This window comes from Helianthus annuus, chromosome 13 (assembly GCF_002127325.2).
Source record: "Helianthus annuus cultivar XRQ/B chromosome 13, HanXRQr2.0-SUNRISE, whole genome shotgun sequence".
Taxonomy (NCBI): Eukaryota; Viridiplantae; Streptophyta; class Magnoliopsida; order Asterales; family Asteraceae; genus Helianthus; species Helianthus annuus.
The window spans coordinates 15,844,185-15,854,506 of NC_035445.2; the positions used below are offsets into that span (position 1 = coordinate 15,844,185).

General features: G+C 35.9%; 2 protein-coding genes across 5 annotated transcripts; one reads left to right on the forward strand and one right to left on the reverse strand.

Annotated features, from left to right (window-relative positions):
• The first annotated feature begins 977 nt into the window (after positions 1 to 977).
• Positions 978 to 6,201, forward strand: LOC110897530 (uncharacterized membrane protein At3g27390). 2 transcript variants are annotated; one of them, XM_022144284.2, is made up of 10 exons: positions 978 to 1,026; positions 1,111 to 1,195; positions 1,271 to 1,379; positions 1,592 to 1,784; positions 1,951 to 2,087; positions 2,233 to 2,521; positions 2,715 to 2,821; positions 2,986 to 3,344; positions 3,514 to 3,754; positions 4,296 to 4,555. In XM_022144284.2, the coding sequence occupies exons 1-10, from the start codon at positions 1,012 to 1,014 to the stop codon at positions 4,465 to 4,467; spliced, it is 1,707 nt and encodes a 568-aa protein (XP_021999976.2). In that variant the 5' UTR covers positions 978 to 1,011; the 3' UTR covers positions 4,468 to 4,555. The 2 variants fall into 2 exon arrangements, with proteins under 2 accessions (XP_021999976.2, XP_021999975.2); XM_022144283.2 differs by lacking the exon at positions 4,296 to 4,555 and adding an exon at positions 5,651 to 6,201 and having other exon boundaries at positions 984 to 1,026.
• Positions 6,202 to 6,323: 122 nt separating this feature from the next.
• On the reverse strand, positions 6,324 to 8,651 carry LOC110897531 (transcription factor bHLH79). Of its 3 annotated transcripts, none has more exons than XM_035981516.1 (5): positions 8,466 to 8,651; positions 8,319 to 8,381; positions 7,195 to 7,395; positions 7,017 to 7,108; positions 6,324 to 6,675 (listed from the first exon to the last, which is right to left on the reverse strand). In XM_035981516.1, the coding sequence occupies exons 1-4, from the start codon at positions 8,538 to 8,540 to the stop codon at positions 7,085 to 7,087; spliced, it is 363 nt and encodes a 120-aa protein (XP_035837409.1). In that variant the 5' UTR covers positions 8,541 to 8,651; the 3' UTR covers positions 6,324 to 6,675; positions 7,017 to 7,084. The 3 variants fall into 3 exon arrangements, with proteins under 3 accessions (XP_035837409.1, XP_035837407.1, XP_035837408.1); XM_035981514.1 differs by having other exon boundaries at positions 7,195 to 7,401; positions 8,466 to 8,646; XM_035981515.1 differs by lacking the exon at positions 6,324 to 6,675 and having other exon boundaries at positions 7,015 to 7,108; positions 7,195 to 7,401; positions 8,466 to 8,649.
• Between the last annotated feature and the right edge of the window lie 1,671 nt (positions 8,652 to 10,322).

Consider the following 10,322-nt stretch of genomic DNA (forward strand, 5'->3'; position numbering starts at 1 on the left):
TTTTCAAATAAACTAAGTTTATTTAAAAGCTTTTACTTAAGTCTCGGAATATCAGTAAGTTAAAAATCATGTTCATTAAAATTAATCTAATTCTTTTTTTCTAATGTTTTTTTATTTAACAAAAGATACCACTTTTATATGGTTATTCAATTCATATTTAACACTAAATATATTTCAACCACTAAGTGTTTTTTTAACAATTTATGAAAAGTTGATGATGTAGTTTATAATTGATGGATCATATACATTGAAATTTATAAAATTGATAAACATCACATACATTTTGATCATACACACCACAAAAATTATTCAGATATTTGAAAAAGGTATCAAAAGTATTGTTTTATAGTTATTAAACCTTTATTACTAACTATTTAATTTTTCTTTATTCAACACGTATAAAACACGAGATTATAAGCTAATATTAAAATAAACCATATCTATTATTCTTTAAAAAGCTAATAATATAGTATGATACTTTTTTTATTTGTAACAAAAAATGGTGTAAACCGTAGTGTTCGGGCAGCCAATGGTTTTAGACTTTTAAGGAAAGGAGTGAAACAAATACTATTATTGCAAGAAGGATCAAGAGAGAGCGACATAAAGGGTGAGACTGGTGTAAGACTTCTTGTTTGTCTTCTCGATGAGGGATATATTAGAGATGTATAATTGGGTTGGTTTCGGCGGTCAGAAAAAGAAAGTATTTCATGGTATTGCCATCCTTATCTGTTGGAGTGTTGGAAAGCTAGGAATAGGTTGGTTTTCTCGGATAAGCCTTTAAAAATTGAATATGTTTTTAGTGAAATTAGGTCCTTGGGGTTTGTATTGTATAAGAATAGATTGAAAGATAGATGTATAGATTGGAAGAATTGGTGTAATTTTGTAAATATGTAAGTTTGTGGGTCGGCCGCTCGGTTTCGAGCTGGCTTTTGGTTTTTAATGAAGTTATCTTAAAAAAGGGTGAGACTGGTGATGTGGCAGGTATAGGTCGCCACGTACAAAAGAAGAGCCATGGCCACACTCCACGTACCCATCCATCCTGCTTTTTCATTCATCCTTACTTTTTTAGTTTTTTTTACCAAAACAAAATTTCATTCATTCTGTTTGCAGATTGAGTGTAAAATGAAAGTAGCAGTAGGATTTATATGGAGCTTCATCTCCTTCTTCCTCCTGCTCTCTCTTGGCATCCTCAAGGGTATCTTTTTTCAAAAATTTGTTATCTATAATTAATAATAAAAGTTAATAATAATAATAAATGGAGTTGCTGCAGGGACAATAATCGGCCCAATTGTGGTGCTCATAATGATGGTCGGCAATTCGTCGGTGGCGATTGGGCTTTGGCCGGCGCATTTCTTCTGGACTTACTACTGTCTTATCAAGTATTTCCTTCCTTCCATACATACATATCATGTGTAATTAATTTATACAGTAACGTGCTAAGTATATACTCTCTTTTATTAATGTGATAAGTTATTGTATGGTTAGTAAGCATTCCAAGTTATCACTAATTGACCATTTTGTAGATACAACAATTAGTTCGTTAAGTTTATATGAAGAAGAGATTCTTTCTGAAATTGTGTTTTGTTTGTAGGACCAAAAGGCTTGGATGGGTGTTGAAAATGGTCATACTTTTCTTATTGTTTCTGCCTCTTGTGCTGTGGCCGCTGGCCGCTGTAGCTGGCAGCCTCCTCGGCGGCATAGGTTTTGGGTTTTTCGCACCCTTGATCGCCACTTTTGAAGTCATCGGCACTGATCACAAAGACAAGTGCTTTCATTGCCTTGTTGTGAGTATCAATGAAATGAATTATCATCCATTTTGTTTAGGCTAACTAACTGGATTTTAACACTCGTATCTTTCAGTTTTCTTCACTCAACGGAAAAGTAACACCCTCTATAACGGATATATTCCAATTTGCTATTTATTTTAATGGGTCTTGATTTCAAATTTAGGATGGTTGTTATTCAACACTCGAAGGCAGTTGCACGGTGGTTCGAGATTTTACAGATCTTTGCTTCCATTCTTACTTCTCCTTCATGGATGATCTCAGTGAAGAAATGCCCGCTGGCGAGAAACCAGTCGATATCCGGTTAGAAAAATCCAGTCTTTCTATTATTTTTAGCCACCCTTTTCAATAAACATCGACACCCAGATCCCAAAATTCACAAATTTACAAGAAAATCATCGTTTTTTTTTTTATGTTTGTGTTAAATAACTTTGTAATGATGCCGTAGATTATCCAAGGTGCCAAAGTGTTTATTCATCATTCCAGTAGCCATTGCGATTGATGTGCCGCTGATAACCGCTGTGGCTCTATGCAAGAGCCCATATATGTTGATAATAGGATGGAAGAGGCTATTAGAAGATCTAATTGGGAGAGAAGGCCCGTTTCTCGAAACTGTTTGTGTGCCTTTTGCCGGACTTGCAATTGTTTTATGGCCTCTGGCAGTTTCCGGAGCAGTGATCGCTGCTTTATTCTCGAGTTTTGGTCTTGCTCTATACAGTGCCATGATCGTTCACCAGGTACGGTCCAAAAACCTGCGCTACATGCAAATGCTGACCAGAAAATGGTTGCTAGTTTCAGATTGCTATCATATTGAACAATTGATAATGAATGCCCCTCTTAACTAGTTTTTTCCAGTGGGTTTATAGATTATCTGGACGGTCTGGTTTTAGATTTGTAGGTTCTAAGTCTCCCACACCTCCATTTTTTCAGGAAGATTCGGTTAAGTTCGGGCTTGCATACATTGTGGCTGTAGTTTCATTGTTTGATGAATACACAAATGACCTGCTTTATTTAAGGGAGGGATCATGCTTTCCAAGGTACCAAACCAGTTGTTCGGGTGTTATGTTAGACGTGGCAAATGGGCCCGTCACATAGGTCATTAGGTTGGGTAACGGGTTCAGCTTGAAAGTGAAACAGGCTCTTTTGGTGTGGTGTTAGAACCGATTGTTTGCTTATTTTAATGGTTTTTGTTTGGATGCAGACCAAGATACTGTGAGAACATGAAAACTTCAGATGGGCTCGAGAGAAGGAATTCATATGGTAATGATTTAAAGAATGAAAAAGAAAGCACGAGAGGTTCTAGGCTGGTTTCACAACGGTCAAGAACTTTGAAGCAGGCTCTCCAGCAGTACACACCTGTGCAGGTGTGGGATTGGCTGTTTAAATCATGTGAGGTGAACGGTAGAATACTTCTTCGTGACGGTTTACTGGACGTTAAAGACATCGAGGAATGCATTGTTAAGGGAAAATGTAAGAAGTTGGGCATAAAATTACCCGCATGGTCCATATTGCAGTGTCTTCTTGCGTCGGCAAAATCTGAATCTCCCGGTTTAGTTATCTGTGAGTTCCGTTCCTAGCCTTTTAATTTTGGAACTATTCATTTGCGACAGATCTTCTAGCAACACCGCAAAGGGGTTTTTAATGTATATGGATCAAGATTGACACCGCTTAGCGACTAGAAGTGTGTCTTTAATAAACATACATTGATAATGTACAACGTTATTTTCAGCAGAGGAGGTAGAACTAACAAGAACAAACTTACCGAGGGATAAGGTTTTCGAGTGGTTCATTGGGCCACTTTTGATCATGAAGGAGCAAATCAAGGGGCTTGAATTGAGCGAATATGAAGAGATCTGCCTGCGAAAACTCGTGATGAGATACAAGAACGAGAAACACGAAGACTGGGATGATAGCGGTTTCCCGTCTAGTGATCATGTTAGACGGGCACAACTACAAGCCGTCATTCGAAGGTACATCATAGCTCATGTCTTGTTTTTCTTACAGCGGGGAAGCCGTAAATGGGATTTGAACGTAGGGGTATGAATCTATCCTGTTTAACGAAATTCCGGAGTTGAGTTTAGTATAAATGGATTTGGGTCCGTTTTCAGGTCTAACCGCAGACTAGCTAAACGATTCATCTATGTCATAGGTTAAACTGAATATAGCTATTTTATGCCAAAATTTAGAGTGAATCACAAAGTTTTGTCCTTTATTTTAATACCATTTTTCAAACGGTGTCCTTTATGTTTAAAATTGACGACTTTTATACTTTATGTTTCAAATGCTTCACGTTACCCTTTAGGCCTAAACTAGTTTATTCTCTTTAGTTAAATCTGATCATGTGCCTTGCACAAGAGGGCAATTTTGTCATTTCACCCTTTCAAGTACTAATAAGAGTAGACTTTCGTTTTGCTCCCTGTGGTTTGGTCATTTTAACGGTTTTGCTCCAATAGTTTAAAAACAGTCATTTTCCTCCCTGATTTTTCTAACTTATATTCATTTTGCTCCCAGCCTCTCCATCAGGGAGGAAACTGGCGACAAACTCGAAAGATTAGGGAGCAAACTGGAGACAAACTCGAAAGATCAGGGAGGAAAATGGCTATTTTTAAACTATTGGAGCAAAACCGTTAAAATGACCAAACCACAGGGAGCAAAACGAAAGTTTACTCTACTAATAATGTAAACAACTAAGGGGTTGTTTGTTTAGCTCTTAATGGTTCGGACCTTTTACTTTTTCAGTATTTAATGGTTAAGACTGTTTGTTTCACGAATAGATGTCTGAATGATTCAAACATTTGCCTTTGAATGGTTAAGACCTCTAATCTGAGTTGGTGAAACATCTTCTTTTTAATGGTTTAGATCTCTTACTGGTTCAACACTTAACCATTCAAAAGTTGCCAAACAACCCCTAAATACCAAACAAACAATCTCTATTAAATTTAAAGAACACTTTAAAACAATAGATTAAACCTCACTCTCTCAACTCTTTTCTCACTCTAAAACTCTTTGTCCACGCACTTTTCCTTCTAAGAATAACAAAGAACATGGCACACCTCCTTGCTTCATCTTTGACAACTCAAAACCATTCAAACAAATATCATCTTTGTTGTTAAACTCAATTGTTACAATCAAAATCCTTTATTTGAAATCAACTCAAATAAACAATTAACAGTGAGTATTTTCACTATAAAGTCAAAACAACCTCAATTCCCAAAGCCACAACATATCCGATTCTCCAATTTCTTCATCTTGTTTTTGAAATTATTTATTGGTTGTTAATAAAACATTGAAATGAGAAATTAAAAAAACATGTGACAAAATGAAGAATTAGAATTAGAGTATATGCAGAGTGAGACCACTAGGACCAACGCCTGACCCGAACGCAACCGCATCTGGGTTCGTCAAACAACAAGACCACTGATGAGAAAGGGTTTTATGTTGAATGGTTTTTTGTTTTTATTTTTTGTATTAAAAGGGTAAAAAGACCATTTTACCCCCATGTGGGGTCCAAGTGACCTGATTTAACTGAAAAAATAAACTGGGTTAACGTGGAACATTTTGTAATATAAAGTATAAAAGTTGTCAATTTTAAACATAAAGGACACCACATAGAAAAGGGTATAAAGATAAAGACAAAACTTGTAATTCACTTTGAAATTTAAAAGACAAAAAAGAAATGAGCATCACATGATTGTTTTATACGCAATAGTAATTTTTTTTTTTTTTTAAATTTACATCTTCTTGTTAATATTTAAGTAAAACAATTCCGGGTTAAAACAGTTGGTGTTCACGTCACCCCGCGAATAGACGTGTCGTAGGTTTGACAAGCTTTGTGGGTTTAACTCACTTTGAAATTTTAATTACAGGTTGAAGGGGATAGTGGGTTCCATGTCTAGGATGCCAACTTTCAGAAGGAAGTTTAGGAACTTGGTTAAGGTGTTGTATCTTGAGGCGCTTCAGGCGGGAATTATAGCGAGCCAGGACGGCGGAGGTTCAACAAGTTGGCTTAGTGGTCACGGCTCGGGCTCGGTTGGAAAACCGGGTCTAACCGTGGCCCAAGACACTCTAGATTCTATGGAAGTGGTATGATTTGTTTCAATTCGACTTCGTTGATACACTTTTGCATGACTAGGTCCACCCGAACCATCTTAGGTGATTCGGGCTTGGTTTGAAGCGTGGGTGCATGTGGAAATGGTGACCGATCGCGTGCACATATCATGTAATATATGCCGATGGAGATTAAAATTTTATCGGTAGGAATATATAAACATGTGCTTGTTATTCCTACATGGTTATGGTTTTGAGTTGATGTATATATAATACTAGCTTATATCCCGTGTGACACACGGGTTCAAAAAACAAAATTTAAAACATATTAATAAATATGATGTATGCATTCAGTATCTGGACTGTATGTTTTGGCAGTTGTAAAATAAGATATTAATGCCACGCATGTCAAAGGAGGTTTAACACAAGCAAGTATGCATTCAGTATCTGGACTTTCAATGTGTTGATTCTGAAGGAGAAAAGCATTGAGATAAAAAATTGCTATCTTCTGAAACGCTAGAGTTTGTAATTTGATCTGACATCTTGTACTAATTCAAGATATCAGATTTCAATAAGTTCCAACAAAAACAGAATGTGATAAATAAAGATTGACACATGCAAGAAACAGCTAAGAACACACGGCATTAAAGTAACTACAAGAATGTGATAAATAAATATTACAATGTTAGCAGATACTTACATAGATCATGTCTCTATCATATCTGTTTTGAAGATTGTACAAGACTGACGGTTCGTTTAGATAACTTAGTTGCATAAGGTCATCTACTCCATCAAGGATTTCGGGATTTGCAGGTAATAGGCTATCGGAGCTCACCTTTAATACCTAAAATGAGATATCAAATCATAAGTCGTGGTTATTTGAATCACCGATAAAAATAAGTAATGAAAATAAAAATATTGTCATTTGTTTATGGGTCAGAATGTAAACTTCTAGTCCTACTTCCCAGTTTAATACCCAAATTGCCGTTTATTATTATTTTTCAAATTTTATTAGTTTTACTGATTTGTAGCCTCACTGGAATCCTGAATTTGTTTTTTTAGCAAGACAAAGCGTGTTTATATTTGGTTTTCTGAGACTCGCTTAAACTTGGCACAATGGGTGATTTTTTTGTCGATGAGTTTTTGGAAAGCATGATGAGTAACCAATTATTGGCAAAAACTGACCCATTTGTAAAACGATCCGTATCTACTTGTTACAACCAGGGACAAGATCTTGAAGGAACTTCATTCTCTCACTGATCTTTTTCTCTTCTGACCTGAAATTTTCAAAATGACCGGAATGAGAAGACAAATACTGGAACGGAATTAAAAGAGAGTTATGGAAAGAATAGAATTGGCATACCCTTTCCGCAAGACTATGGCAATCAGTAGCTTGACCCCTTCTCGCTCTAACATGAATGTAATCCCTCGGTGGCTCTGGTTTCGCATTTTCCTTTGTAGGTTTTAGATTCCCCTCTTCCTTTTCTTTTTTAATTCCATTCCCTTCTTCACCTGACTTGCTTCTTTTTGCATCCGATACCTCTTTCTCTGGTTCCTCTACAGCCTGCAACTGAAAAAAAAATCTTTAATTTATAACTTTAAAAAATATATATATCAAAATAAGGTGTGAGAAAAACACAATCAGTTCCTTGAGAACCATATTCTCACCTCCGGATTTCGGGATTCCGGAGTGCGAGTTCACCGGAGATGAGACTATGGAACTCAATGCAGATTCAAAAGGATCGCTCTGATCCATTGAATTATCCCAATTGCTATTGACAAAGCAATTGAGAATCTGTTCAGTAACTTGGGTTTCTAATTCCATTCCAAATATTGAATTCCAGGCTTGTGGGATTCCCATTCCATTGCCTTCATTGTTAAAGAACCCATCTTTTTCCATTCTTGAAGCAACCCACTAATTAGTATCAAGCTTATGAGCTAAAATCCCCAAATGGGTGTCTGTTTTTGGGGAAATTAAGGAAGAAAGATTGTAACTTTGGAGAAAAAATATGATGATTTTGAATACTTGGTAATCAAAATGCCCAAATGGGTGTTTGTTTTTATGGGGATTAAGTAAATTTAACAAAAATTCAATAAAAAATCAATAAAAAGTAAAGTAACCCATATTTTTTACTACCTTGAAGAGCTGGGTGATTACCTTGAAGAGCTGGGTGATTTCGTTGCAAAGAAAATTCAATAAAAAAGTAAATCAACCCATATTTTTGACTACCCAAATCAAAGATATCAAGCAAATCATCAAAGAAAAACAGAAAACACCAAACATACTTTATTAAATCGGTTGGCAATTGATTAATTAGGGTTTCAAATCGAACAGATCTGTGACGTTTAAATTAGGGTTTTGGAAAATGAACGACATACATGAATCCTACAATTTCCCAATAGACTACCCGATTAAGTTCTTCAACAACACCAAAATTATCATCCTTTGTAATGAGATTAATAGATCTGAGATGAAAGAAATCTTACATGAAGAACAGGATCAGGAGGTAGTCTGCGACAGCAGGTCGACTTCTGGATTGTGTGAAAACCCTAGTGAATATATCGAATACGTGAAACACAAGCTTGCAATGATTTTACCCCATATAAATCGAAGTCAATCAACATAAATCGAACCTCCAAATAGCTAGTACATTGCGATGAAGGAGATGAGTAGAAAAAAAGGATAGATATCTGATGTAGGAGAAGCATCTTACAAAGGAGAGAGAGGTAAGATAGAGAAACGGCTGAAGGAGAAATGAATTAGGGTTACAAAGAATACATGGAGGAAAAAAAATAACCCGGTTCAGGAGCGTGGAGCGTGGATAGGCTGAATGATGAACACGTTAGTAAATAAAATGAGAGTTTGACACATGTCTTAGGTAAATATGGAGGGGACAAGTGTCCTAAAGGTTGTTCTTTTATTATATATAGAGATTTTATGTTTTCTTTTATAAAATGACAGGTCAATATTTTATCACCTTACTTTCCCAGAGGTCACGGTCACTTATTGTTTCCATTCAAACACAATTAAGGATATGTTTGGTATGGAACTTTTAGGAGCTTTTAGCTTTAAGCTTTTAAAAAAAAGCTCCTACTCAATAAAAATTCTTGTTTGGTTGAAGGAGCTTGAAGCTTTTAGGTTAGAAGCTTGAAGCTTTTGGTTGAATGCTCCTACTAGTAGCGTTTAGAAGAAGCTACAGGCTTTTCGGGAAAAGACGACTATTTTAACCTCTAAAGATAATTAACTTTTTAATGTACAAACTTTTTAAATTTTTAGTTATCTCCATTTGGGTCATTTTATACATTTACTAAAAGCTTCAGCTACTCTACCAAACACCAAATATATCTAAAAAGCTACAACTATCTGCTTCCAACCACCAGCTTACAGTTACCAGCCATCAGCTACTTTTGCTAAACATACCCTAAATATGAAATTCTCCTTCCATTCACATCCCACAACTAATGTACCCACACACATTGTTGAGATCGTATGTGGAACATTCTCTTATAGTCCGTTCCACTATCTCTTACCTGGACTTGTAGCCCGTTCCGTTATCTCTTAGTTGGATAGAAATAAACACGACCAATGTATGATTTGTCTAAGGTGTCATAAACATTCTTTTGGGACTTATCATCCCAAATGAAACCTCACGTTATAACTATAATATAACATATCATTTGTACATATTGACATCCAGGGATGAGCACGGTACCTGTTTGGTATCGAACCGGTACTAGTACCGAGAAACGGGAAAAGTGGGTACCGGTACTGAAAAACAGAAAAAGTGGGTACCGGTACCGAATATACCGGTTCGGTCAGTACTTACCAGTGTTTTACCCGTAAATAACGGTATCAGTATCGAAAAACGGGGAAAGTGGGTACCGGTACCGAATATACCCAGTACGGTACCGGTTCGCTACCGGTACCCGGTGATAACTGTCATAAGGGGCATGCAAAAATTGAAGTAACCTAAATAGCTAGGGTAAGTCAGGTATCGAATCCAGAGTAGTATGGTGGAAAGTGTTATGGATTAAGTAATAATGAACTAATTGCAAAAATGTAAAATCTAGTGTTTGGAAGTTTGTTGAAAATTAAAATAACTATAAGTTATAAACAATTGAGAAAACAATGGTTTCTCCGTATTTTAGATTCAAAATAACTTCAATTATGTGTGTGATTGCTACAATCACATAGACATGATTGCATAACTCAATTAATCGATTGTGATTATCCAAAGACCACTTACTTCGATTGCGAAATAACGGAAGGTTATCATATAAATAATCAATTGAAATTACCAACCCTAACCTCTATCAAATATATCCCAATTGCTAGAATTCTCGAGAATTGAATGATTTAGAATTAAGAATTAAAGTAAAACCAGTCGTTACAATCCAATCAATCAAATCAAATGGTAACAAGCATCGAATACTTAGATTACCAAGTTCAAACACAATAAAAAACACATAGCTTAGTTTACTTACAAGAAT

Coding starts and splice junctions, on each gene's coding strand:
- LOC110897530 (XM_022144283.2), top strand. Junction 2,088..2,232: donor GAGAAACCAGTCGATATCCG/GTTAGAAAAATC, acceptor ATGATGCCGTAG/ATTATCCAAGGTGCCAAAGT. Junction 3,755..5,650: donor CTACAAGCCGTCATTCGAAG/GTACATCATAGC, acceptor TTTTAATTACAG/GTTGAAGGGGATAGTGGGTT.
- LOC110897531 (XM_035981514.1), bottom strand. CDS start 8,540: ATGCTTCTCCTACATCAGATATCTATCCTTTTTTTCTACTCATCTCCT. Junction 7,402..8,318: donor CTCCTGATCCTGTTCTTCAT/GTAAGATTTCTT, acceptor TTTTTTTTTCAG/TTGCAGGCTGTAGAGGAACC. Junction 7,109..7,194: donor GCCATAGTCTTGCGGAAAGG/GTATGCCAATTC, acceptor TGAAAATTTCAG/GTCAGAAGAGAAAAAGATCA.